The sequence below is a fragment of the Lathyrus oleraceus genome, chromosome 5, assembly GCF_024323335.1.
Source record: "Lathyrus oleraceus cultivar Zhongwan6 chromosome 5, CAAS_Psat_ZW6_1.0, whole genome shotgun sequence".
Lineage (NCBI taxonomy): Eukaryota > Viridiplantae > Streptophyta > Magnoliopsida > Fabales > Fabaceae > Lathyrus > Lathyrus oleraceus.
This window is the reverse complement of record NC_066583.1, coordinates 637,890,103-637,902,773: the sequence shown is the minus strand read 5'-3', so window position 1 is coordinate 637,902,773 and position 12,671 is coordinate 637,890,103. Positions and strand designations below refer to the sequence as shown.

The following is a 12,671-nucleotide window of genomic DNA, read 5'->3' as shown; positions in this document are numbered from 1 at the left end:
CAAATTAAAAAGGATAGTCATATTGGTTTAGCTTACCCTGAAAGCCATGTGCCTCAACCACTTTATACTCTTCTAATTGATAATAGGTTCACCAATTCCTCATGATTTATTAAAGTAAAATACCCCCACCAAACGGAGGACAAAAGCAATAATAAACACATATACTTTTCTTCAGTAGTTCCTACCCCGTTTTTTACCCTAATACTTATATTAAATACTATTCTTCGTATTTATACGATTAATAATACTTTTTAAATAAAATAATATTAAATATTTATTTTGAATAACCATATTTATAAAAAATATCTTTTTAAAAATTAATTTTATAATAAAAATATAATATTTATTATTAATTAATTTATTATTTCATTAATCACAAAAATATATATTATTAACCATGTATTTTTCTGCTGATAACTTATTAACCCACCACTATTTTTTTAATCAATAAAACGCATAATATTAATCAAGTTTTGAACATTAATTTATAAATTAAATTATAAATTAATATCAAAACTTAATTAATATTGTGTGTTTTATTGATTAATAAGACATTAAAGTTGGTTAATAAAATATCAGGAAAATACGTGATTAATAACATATAGTTTTATGATTAGTGTAAAAATAAAATTGGTTAATGATAAATATTATATTTTTATTATAAAAATGTTTTTTTTTAATTTTTTTTATTTAATATAAAGTATCTGCAATAACATTCCTTACTCTTAGTAGATGACATGTAGTAAAAGAATGAGTTAATATTAATTAGACAATGTTTGATGAAATAAAGAGACACAAGAAAGTTTTGCTGGAAAGCATGTATATTGGAATTCAACTATGGTAAAAGAAACAATACAGCCCCGGTGGTATGGCAGGTAATATTTTTAGTTTTAAAATTAAAAAAAAAAGAAAAATCTATTCTTATTAGGCCATAGATTCTCTATTAAAACCTAATCGTCTTTCTTTGCGACACGGATATGTTCTATTAAATTATTATTTTATTAAATTATATTTTAATTATTAGTTTTAAAAAAAAATCTCAATTAATTAATATAAATATCTTTTTATATAATATACTTTGTTTAAAATATAAATTAATAATTATAATGTTTTGAGACATTATTTGATTATTTAAAATAAAATTTATATTAATTGATTTATTGATGATTGATGTTGAATTAGATAGAGAGGATCACAGTTCAATCTTCCACAACTACAATCGAATGGAATTTGAATCATTTGATGCCATATAAAATTCGAATCAGATTAGTCGATCTAATGAACTAAATACTGATAGTAAAAATAAAAATAAAATAAAATTTACACGATATTATTAAATAAATAAATAAATATATCACATTCTTAATTTAAAAAATAAGTGAAGTAGAAAAAAGTTAGAATAATGGAAGAAAAGAAAGAAGAAATAGTTTGAATTGTAAAATAAAAATAAAATAAAAACAAATTTCTCTAAATATATATGAAGAGATTTATAGAAATCCGGGGTGAAAATTAAAAAAAAAAGACCAAAAAGAAATTATTTGCTCTCATGATCATAGAGTTTATAAGTCTTTGATTCTTCACTAACTCCTAAGAGAGAATATTTTTTACTCTTGACATCTAACTTTTTTTCTGTGCACATCAGGAATGTGTACAAAACCTATGCACCCAAACACCTTGAAGTGATGCACGGAGGGTTTTACACCACTAGATACCTCTTTTGGAGTCATGTTCTTCATAGATAATGTTGAACTTCTATTGATTACATATGCTTCCCATTTAGCTGCTTCAGGCCAAAAGCTCTTAGGAACATTTTTACTTGTCATCATGCTTCTGATCACATTCATCAGAGTCCTATTCTTTCTCTCTGATACTCTATTTTATTGTGGAGTATAGGTTGTTGTCAATTTCCTCTTGATGCCAAAAAGACTGCAGAAGTCACAAAAAGTATTTAATGTAAACTCTACTCCTATGCATGTCCTAATACATTTGATGTAGAGGTCTAACTCTTTTTATAAGAAGGCTTTAAATTGTTTGAAAACATCAAAAGCACCAACTTTTTCATATAAAAAGTAAATTCATGTCTTTCTACTAAAGTCATATGTGAATGTAATGAAACATTTACTCCCACCATTTGATGCAAGTCTGATAGGTCCACACACATTTGAGTGGCTTAACTCAAGCTTTTCTGTGGCTCTCGATGTGGCTTGCTTTGGTATGACTTATCTATGATGCTTTCCCATTAAGCAATCTGAACAAGTCTGCTCCAAGTCCTTGAAACTAGGTATTCCATTCACCATCTCATTCTTGATGAGTGTGTCAAGATCTTTAAAGCTCAGATGACCATATTTGCAATGTCATAAGTGTGTGACATTATCTGAAGAAATCTTCATGCACATGGGAAAAACATCAGGTGTAGACACAACAAACATTCAGTTGGATTAGATTTTTGTGCTCATGATCAATCCTCTATCAGCATGATGCATTTTACAACCTCCATATTTGAATAATATTGTTAGTTCCTTTTTCATTAGTTGACCAACACTTAAAATATTATTCTTCAAGCTTGGCAAGTAATACACGTCAATGATTACTTGAGTAATTCCATTCATGTGAAGCTTCAAATTTCTCTTTCACATTACTTGCATTTTGGAATCATCCCCTAACTTGACAGATTCACGAAAAATTTCATCAAAATTGAACATCCATTCTTTTGTTCCAACCATATGATTAGTACATCTTGAGTCTAGGAACCACACTTGATTGTTGGTTTTTGTGTCTTCCTTTTGAGCCATGAATAATAACTCTTCACTTTCATTAAATTCAGCAAAGATGACATCATTCTCTTGCCAACTTGGACATTCACATTGATAGCGCCATATCTTATGGCACTTGTAACATTAGATATGATCTCTGCTCAGTCTTCCTCTTCCACGACCACGAAAGCCACCACGCACTACCTAGATTGTTGATACCACGACGACTATAACTTGAAATCTTTAACGCCTATTCATCCTCCCTTTCTTGAGTGATCTTCATCCTTTACTCATGCACCAAGAGACTACTTTGTAGCTCATTAATGGACAAGGTTGTGACATCATTCGATTCTTCTGTGGAGCACACCACATAATTGAATTTTATGGTCATAGACCACAACACCCTCTCAACAATGATGGTTTTCTCAGTCTTCTCACATTGAATAGTCGTCTTGTTTACAATAGACAAAGTTCTTTGAAAATATTCATCAACTATTTCGTTATCCTTCATGCAAAAAACTTCAAAGTCTCAACGCAAAGCCTGTAATTGAGCTCTCTTCACTTTCGTGGACCCTTGATACTTCCTGCACATGGAATCCCATATATCTTTGGTTGTGTCGCGATTTAGAATTGTTTCAAGAGTTGTTCGATCAATTGCTTGAGACAAATAGTTATTTTCCATGAGATCTTTAAGTTTGCTTTCTTTTGCAAGTTTTCTTTGTCCTGACATTGCATATGGTGGTGGAACCGTAACACCCTTATCTACCAACTCCCAATACTCCTTAGTTTTAAGGAGATTCTCCATAAGCATGGTCGAATGATCGTAGAATCTATTGAATTTGGGAATTGCTGGTGTCAAGAATTTTGATGAATCAACCATGGAGATGATTTAGATGAGGGATTGATACGAGAGGATAATAGAAATACCGACTTTCTCTCACCACAATATCGAAACCGCGTTTCTTGAATGAAAGAGGCACACCTGGATCATCAACCAGTGCTTTAGATACCACTTGTTAGAATGTGAGAGAAAGTTGTAATTAAATAATGCAACTTCAAGCTATATGTTTACATGAATGATCAATTGCTTATATAGAAAGGAATCACACTCATAGCTAACTATTTTATAACTAACTCCTAATTAATTATTCTATTAGCCAACTATATTTTAACATTTACACGTTGAGTATAATGCTGTAACATTTTGTTTGACATTCCAACAACAAGGTTATAGAACAATAAAAAATAATAATGAGTGTGAATTATAGTTTGCAAATATGTTGGACAATGATCCATTCCAATATTTCATATAGTTTTTGTGATGCCGTGCAATGTCATATCATGCGAGGCTAGGGCTTATCCTTGTGCCGATTGTCAAAAAATGTGAAAATATGCAATAATTAATTAAGATTATCTTATAAAAGATAGACTGCAAATCAATGTTAGTTACACACTAAATCTCACACCTAAATCTCATTGACTTGATCTTCGAAGCGATCGAAAGAGACCCCTACCCTGCTCGAGTCAGATGTTTCACGGAGGCCGGCGACAAACCTTTAGCTAATGGACTAGCTATTATTAAGTTTGTATCATTACATTCAAATCACCGTTTTTATTAGTTTAAACTCATATGTATAATATCTTTTGAATACATAATATTTTTAGAGAAAAAAACAATTACAAAATTATCACGATAAATCCTTAACAGTTTGACTATATTGTGGATAGTACTAAGCTTTAACATCAAGTTTCCCAACTCCAAGCCTATTTGGAGGAATGGTACACTTTATATATTGATTCAAAGACTTATGTTCTTAAACATTCCGCCTCTGTATATTTATTTCTATAGTATATGGGTGTACATTAGACACCTTAACTTTATAATAATTATTGAACATAGTAGTTATAGTTTGGTTTTATTAATATTTGAAGAAAAGTCTTGAACAAGAACAACAAACATTGTCCTACAAACTACCAAAGTGAGTTTAATAACAAAAAAAAAATCCACCAGTACCTATTCCTTAACCAAGTCACTCAGAGTCCTTCTATCCTCTATTTCAACACTTTTAGCTTTGTCAGAAAGCACAACATTGCCTCCAATTTCGTGTAACACATTTTCTTGGTTCATTTTTCCATCCACTGATTATTTGACATGAAAAAATAAAATACCTTGCGTCAGAAATGATAACTCATCATTTAAAATTCATTATGTTAGAAATTACCTTGTGTTTTCTTTTTCTTCCTTAAGGTGCAACCTAAGCAGAAGATAACAGAAATTGCAAGGGCAACTCCTACCCCAATGATAATCCATATCCACCACTTGTTTTCTGATAGAACAATATCATAAATAAATTATTTGCTTGTACAAGAAGTAACAAAATAAATTTCATTCAATGGTTGTAATATATATAAATTTTCTACTATGACAAAACTTAAGTGCATTTTTTTAGAAACCTTTTCTACTATTGTAACAATACTAGAAAGAGTTTCCATAATTGCACTTAAATTTTGTCGATAACAAGAACCTTTGCGACGACATTGAGGAGGCTTTTGTTGAGTGCATAGAGAGCTTTTAATATAGCTACTGTATCCACTTTGTTTATCATAGTATGTCGCCCATAACATTACACCACCATAGTTACGCGACATTGCTACGACGGGAAGAACAATCTCACACAACAAATCAACAGGAATATAGCCATTATCTGCAGCTGCAGGAGAACCAGGCAATCCCAAAAACAGTTTTCCGACCGTCAATGATTCCGTCCATCGCTTCCACGAATCCAACAACCGATTAACATCATTTTGGTTATATTCACACTCAGGATTATTGTAAAACTGTATCCAAACATAATCGAAAACGCCCATGTCAAGTGCCGCACCCAAATCTCCATTAGGGAATGGACATTGAGGTGCGGCACTTAAATAAACATGTTGAGTTGAATTTCTATATGACTTTAGGAAAATTGCTAGTTCATCCCAATGTTGTTGTTTTCCTTTCAAGCTTTTCTCTATATCAAAATCAATTCCATCTAATATCGCATCACCAAACGGACGCAAAGACGAGTTTCCACCCAGAAACTTGTTCCACAAGTAATCAGAAACGTTTTTAGCATCGTCAGTAGAAACCAAACCATACTCTCCATCTGCTCCTCCAATTGAAAGCAAGACTTTGATTCCTTTCGCTTGACAATTCTTGATGTCTGTGCGCAACATTACGCAATCATTCGAATAAGGGTCACAGTGATCTGCTAAGTTGATTTCTGGCGTTGTTCCATTCCCAAATTTGTTCATAAAAGCTATGATCACATACGAGTAATTTTCTGTTGCACATGTTTGTGTTAGGGTACCTTCATTGTTGTTTTGACCCCAATAAATAGCAATGTTGTTTGGTTCTGCTTCTGCAGTATTATATACTAAGAAAGTACTACTAATAAGGAATATATGTAGAACCAAAGAGGAAATGGAAACTACTATTCTATTTATAATCATCTCTATATGTTTCTTTTCATCATCAATTTTTGTATCAATTTATCATTTCTCGTTAATTAATGCAGGCACAAAGAATATACTATTTTACTATAGAGAATTTTCAGCATTTGCTAAAACTTAATTATTAAATGTACAAAAAGATAAACCTATTAACCTTTTATCTTTTTCATTCATCGATGAAAATTGCCGTCCTTGGGGAATCATATAAACAATATATATATTTTTTAAACAACGACTGCAACAATGATGAATAAAATATGTATCCAAAAACTGAAATTTGTTAACATATGACTTTGTATTATCATAATTCTGTCATTAAGAGATGAAAACAGAATAAAGGATAAAAAATATTTTTAGCAAATATATTTTAAATAATTTTTAGCAAATATTTTTAGATGAAAAACATATGACATTATTTATAAAAATATATTTTAAATAATTTTTTTTATTTTAAACATTCTTTTTATGTATGGAATTATTTTTTTCATATATGTTTTTTTAAAAAGTATTTTAAGATAAGTATCTTAATATTTTTTATTTTTAGTTAAAATAATGATGATTAATAAAAAAATATTTTTTTATCTAAGATCTAAAAATCTAAAATTAATTGACTGAAAAAACCTAAAATATAAAGATTCTTTAGTACTAGATCTTTCTCCAATTAAAACTAGTCTTGTGGAGCTTATGTTTATGTGTCTAATCGTTCATGTGATCAAACGTTTCTTGGAGGCGTTACCAACCACTATTTGATTTGATGACAAGGGTGACCTTCCGTTGTACTACACACTCTTGAATTTTATTTCAGTTACAAATCCATCAACTATCTCATAGGATCATTTAATTAATTCAACGGTCTTGTCAGATGGATAACTTTTAGTTATTTAATGATGCTTAACATTCTAAGGTTTGAATATGATTCTACCAGTAACTTGTCAAGATAGGATTAACAAAGTTGCGATGTAGTTTATTTCAATTTTTTTAGGCTTGACAAGTCTTTCGTGGTCATAATTACATTTATGATCTTATAGCGACTCATGCTATGAAACTTAAGTAAGGGTCATATGAAAAATTTATTGAAGCCTATATGGATAAGATATTAAATACCTTGGTGTCACCATTGGATAATTTTTTTTTTATGAGTTACATGTTTTGATTCTTCAGTATTGCATAAAGACAACTTCTTGGGTATAATGTACTTTTCAACGCCCGATCTGATGAAGGTACGAAATTTTATTCGAGTATCCCTCCAGTGTATTTATCTACTTTGACTTTCAAAAATCATTGTGATCTCTCATGATATAGTTAGAAAAAAAATTCTTAAGATAAAATTCCGTAAAGGTTATATCATAAAAACTATATTAAACTTAAACTTTGAAACTTTGAGAGTCGGAATTTTGAATTTTCATATTAGTACGTGTATTTCAACATATTAGTTATACACACAAAATTTTATGAACTAATTTCTATTTAAGGAAATGTTCAACACATTTATAATTAAACTTATAACCATATGTTATTTAAATCTTTCTAAATTTGAAAAATAAAAAAGATGAACATTCAAATTAGAAATAATACAATTAGTAATAATAATAAATTACTAGAATTATCATTTCAAATATAAGTCTTTTAAGCCGAGCCAATATTGCCCGTCTAGCTCAGTTGGTAGATCGCAAGGCTCTTAACCTTGTGGTCGTGGGTTTGAGTCCCACGATGGGCGTTAGTACATTATATACAATACATTTTAAAAACAAAATGTTTAAAAAATGGAAAATTTTCTTGTTTGCTACCATTAATGTTTTCATCCATTAATAACTTCAATTACTTATTTTTATATATGAAGATGAGAAAAGGTATTCTCGTGAAATTTAATACAATATTTTTCTCCAAAGAAAAAAATTAATAATTCTAAGAAAACTTACGATGTTTTTAAAGTAAATAATTGATTAGACAATAATCGTCGTCATGCTTGCAAAAATAAAGGATCTCTTGAATGAAATATTTCCAATTATGTTTATCGCCTGATTTTTTTGTCTTTCATGGACCATTTTCGCCAAGTAATGGTGGGTGTGATTGATCAATCAAAGAATTCATGTTTTTCGTTATTTCTGAAGATCGGAAGATGCTGGGTGAGGGTGCACATTTAAACACTCTGACGACTAAATCAATTTAAACTGTAAGTACGAGGGTTAGCTTTAAAAAGTATGTACTCATTTGTAGTATTAATTTGATAGTGATGTTTTACATATTTAAGACCCTATAGCATTATGATAATTATTCTTACCACACGGTACATACGTTAGATGATATTTAAGAGTGGGATGTGGAGGTCTCCATCATCGTGTTAGTTGTGACCAAGCACAACTCTCTAACTAAACAATATAAAGATTCTTTAGTACTAGAACTTTCTTCAATTAAAACTATTCTTGTGGAGCTTATGTTTATGGGTCTAATCGTTCATGTGATCAAAAGATTCTTGGAGACGTTACCAACCACTATTTGGTTTGATGACAAGGGTGACCTCCCGTTGTATTCAACACTCTTGAATTTTATTTCAGTTACAAATTCATCAACTGTCTCATAGGATCATTTAATTAATTCAAAGGTCTTGTTAGATGGATGACTTTTAGATATCTAATGATGCTGAACATTCTAAGGTTTGAATATGATTCTACCAGTAACTTGTCAAGATAGGATCGACAGAGTTGCGATGTAGTTTATTTCAATTTTTTTAGGCTTGACAAGTCTATCGTGGTCATAATTACATTTATGATCTTATAGCGACTCGTGCTATGAAACTTAAGTAAGGGTCATATGAAAAATTTATTGAAGCCTATATGGATGAGATATTAAATACCTTGGTGTCACCGTTGGATATTTTTTTTTGCATGAGTTACATGTTTTGATTCTTCAGTATTGCATAAAGACAATTTCTTGGGTATAAGGTACTTTTCAACGCCCGATCTGATGAAGGTACGGAATTTTATTCGAGTATCCCTCTAGTCTATTTATCTATTTTGACTTTCAAAAATCATTGTGATCTCTCGTGGTATAGTTAGAAAAAAAATTCTTAACATAAAATTCCGTAAAGGTTATATCATAAAAACTATATGAAACTTAAACTTTGAAACTTTGAGAGTCGGAATTTTGAATTTTCATACTAGTACGTGTATTTCAACATATGAATTTTCCACACAAAATTTTATTAACTAATTTCTATTTAAGGAAATGTTCAAAACATTTCTAATTAAAATTATAACCGCATGTTATTTAAATTTTTCAAAATTTGAAAAATAAAAAGATGAACATTCAAATTAGAAATAATACTATTAGTAATAATAATAAATTACTAGAATTATCATTTCAAATATAAGTCTTTCAAGCCGAGCAAATATTGCCCGTCTAGCTCAGTTGGTAGAGCGCAAGGCTCTTAACCTTGTGGTCGTGGGTTCGAGTCCCACGGTGGGCGTTAGTACACTATATACAATACATGGGCGTTAGTACACTATATACAATACATTTTAAAAACAAAATAGCAAATAACTCACATAAAATTGATACCATAAATGTTTTCATGCATTAATAACTTCAATTACATATTTTTATGTATGAAGATGAGAAAAGGTATTCTCGTGAAATTTAATACAATATTTTTCTCCAAAGAAAAAAATTAATAATTCAAAGAAAACTTACGATGTTTTTAAAGTAAATAATTGATTAGACAATAATCGTCGTCATGCTTGCAAGAATAAATGATCTCTTAAATGAAATATTTCCAATGATGTTTATCGCTGAAGCGCTGTGTCGACCGCCACACATGGTGTGACGAGCGTCACGCCCCTCCGCTTAGTGTTACGAGCGTAACACATGGTGTGACGGACGTCACACCCCCACTCCTATTTTTTTGGCTTTGACGCATAATAGAAGCACGTTCTCTCCTATTTTTCCTCTGACTCGTTGACACGCTAGAAAACCTACTGAAGGAACTTTTGGGAAACGGTTACTAAATGGATGAATATAAATAGACCTTAAGTGGTGCCCTGCCGTACAGACTCTTTTCCGTAGTGCAAGCTTTTACAACAATATATTTTCCAGCATTCTACTTTCTTAGCATTTTTTATTTCCTTTTCTTTTCTATTCTTTTCTAGTTAATTTCCAAAGCATTGAATTTATTTTCTTTCACACTAGTTTCTACACCGGAAACTATTGTGTAGTTTGTACTGGATCTAACCTTACGTTAGGTCATAGTATTTTATTCCTTCGTTTTTATTTTTCTGTCTGATCGAAGATTGTGAAGAACAAATCCAATCGGTTTGTGGTGGAGTGTTCAAGCATCGAAGTTAGGGAACAACCAAGATTTCTATTAATTTTACAAGTTCATTAATTTATTGTTTTAATTTATATATGCTCTGTACTGCTGTTTATCAATATTGTTTGTCTGATATGGATGTATTTAGGCATAATAATTGTTTAGGCCTGTTTAGCATGTCCGGCTAATTAATTTAGATATCGGTATATAAAGTAAACGGAATAAAGGAATCAAAACTGAGTTGGTTTAAATTTATTTAAAAATATAGTCACTCTTTTTATGGTCTCAATTTACAAAGTTAATACCAAAGTTTTTGTACGAGAGTAAAAGACATAAAGAAGTTAAAATCAATAGAACGACGGTTTGAGCTTTTAACTGGATAGTGTAAATTGGACATTAACTTTAAATCAGGGTGAAAGCAATTTTTAGAGTTAATTTAATTCTAATCATTTTCAAAAAGTATTTTTAAAGGTTAAATGTGAGGACGAGAGTTAAGAATTTAAGTTTAATCATATAATCTAAGTCAACAGAGCGAGAGTTTGAGACGAGGGTGTTTAAACGGTTAGTATTTTAATAAAAAGAGTTTCTATAGATTCTATTGTTTTCAAAAAGTGATTTTAGATTTAACTAAATAGTGAGAGCGTACGTTAATATAAAGTCATAGTCTGATTCAACAGAGCGAGAGTTTGAGAAAAGACTTTTAATCAATAGTGTCTACTGAAAAGACTTATTTTAAAACTAAGAAACCAACGAAGATTTGATTCCCTAATTACGACGAACTACATACCGATATCCGTGTTATTTGATATTTAATCTAGATCCGATTTTAGTTTTATTTTTCCCCCTAATCATCAAAGTATCATCCGCCTTAGCTTTACGAAGTAACCTTAGAAAAACGGTATATCGATTCATTAAGTCCCTGTGGGATCGATATCTTTTAAAACTACGCGATTAGACTGTGCACTTGCAGTTAATACCCCAATAGACTCATAAAGTCGCGATCAAGTTTTTGGCGCCGTTGCCGGGGACTTTTATTTAGTCGATATCGTAACTCTTCTGTTATGCTGTAGAGACTAAGGCAATTTTTATTTTTCCCTTGTCTTTCGTTGATTTGTATGCCACACACTCGCTCACAAGGCGAACCGTACTACTTACGAATCAACGACGTTGAACGATATCTCCGAGTCTTACGACGAATTCGGGAGTATCATGCTACAAACAATCTTCCTCCAATCGAAATTCATGATCTCAAAAATCTCCTTCCTTCGCTGATACCCGAGATGGCAGAACCAGCTCGTGCTCTTCGAGATTACGCCGCTCCATCGCAAGATGAGCCGCATTCGAGTATTGCTCCACCCGCAATCGAAGCAAACAACTTTGAACTTAAACCTTCGTTGTTGCAGGCAGTGCAACAAAATCAATTCTCTGGAAATCCTACTGAGGATCCAAACCTTCATTTATCCGTATTTGTCCAATACGCTGATACTGTTAAAGCTAATGGTGTCACTTCAGAGGCAATTCGACTTCGTCTCTTTCCTTTCTCGTTAAGAGATAAAGCTAGAAGATGGCTTCAGTCTCTTCCTTCCAACTCAGTCACCACATGGAATGAGTTGAAGAAAGTCTTTCTTGCCCGATATTTTCCTCCAAGAAAAACAGCTATGTTAAGAGCCCAGATAAATGGATTTAAGCAGAAAGATAACGAGTCTCTTTTCGAAGCTTGGGAAAGATACAAAGACATGATGAGACTTTGTCCACACCATGGTTTAGAGGACTGGTTAGTAATTCATACCTTCTATAATGGTCTCTTGTACAACACAAGGTTAACAATAGACGTCGCCGCCGGTGTGCGCTTATGGATAAACCTTACGCTGACGCTTATCAACTTATTGAGAGCATGGCCCAAAACCATTATCAGTGGGGAAGCGATCGAACAATGGTAGAAAAACCTCAAACAAAAGGAGGCATGTACGAGATAAGTAGCCTTGATCATGTTAATGCATAAGTGGATGCTCTTGCCCAGAAAATTGAAAGTTTAAATGTATCACCTCCAGCCACCGTGGTTGCCGTAACTCAAAATTGCGAAGTCTATGGAATCCAAGGTCACACTCCTACATATTGTC

The 12,671-nt window shown here is 31.5% G+C and overlaps 1 protein-coding gene and 2 non-coding genes across 3 annotated transcripts; 1 reads left to right on the top strand and 2 right to left on the bottom strand.

Moving 5' to 3' along the window:
- Positions 1-4,767: 4,767 nt before the first annotated feature.
- LOC127082604 (acidic endochitinase) lies at positions 4,768-6,245 on the bottom strand. Its single transcript, XM_051022833.1, has 2 exons — positions 5,255-6,245; positions 4,768-4,892 (listed from the first exon to the last, which is right to left on the bottom strand). The coding sequence occupies exons 1-2, from the start codon at positions 6,243-6,245 to the stop codon at positions 4,768-4,770; spliced, it is 1,116 nt and encodes a 371-aa protein (XP_050878790.1).
- Positions 6,246-9,638: 3,393 nt separating this feature from the next.
- TRNAK-CUU (transfer RNA lysine (anticodon CUU)) lies at positions 9,639-9,711 on the top strand. The gene has a single exon. It is a non-coding gene; the product is annotated as a tRNA-Lys (tRNA).
- A 2,498-nt stretch (positions 9,712-12,209) lies between these two features.
- On the bottom strand, positions 12,210-12,316 carry LOC127089432 (small nucleolar RNA R71). The gene has a single exon (XR_007791029.1). It is a non-coding gene; the product is annotated as a small nucleolar RNA R71 (small nucleolar RNA).
- Between the last annotated feature and the right edge of the window lie 355 nt (positions 12,317-12,671).

What these genes read in the sequence shown, in the direction of transcription:
- LOC127082604 (XM_051022833.1), bottom strand. Translation starts at nt 6,245, where the DNA reads ATGATTATAAATAGAATAGTAGTTTCCATTTCCTCTTTGGTTCTACAT. An exon ending in TTGTTATCGACAAAATTTAA is followed by an intron (nt 4,893 to 5,254) that starts GTGCAATTATGG and finishes TCAAATAATCAG; the next exon opens with TGGATGGAAAAATGAACCAA.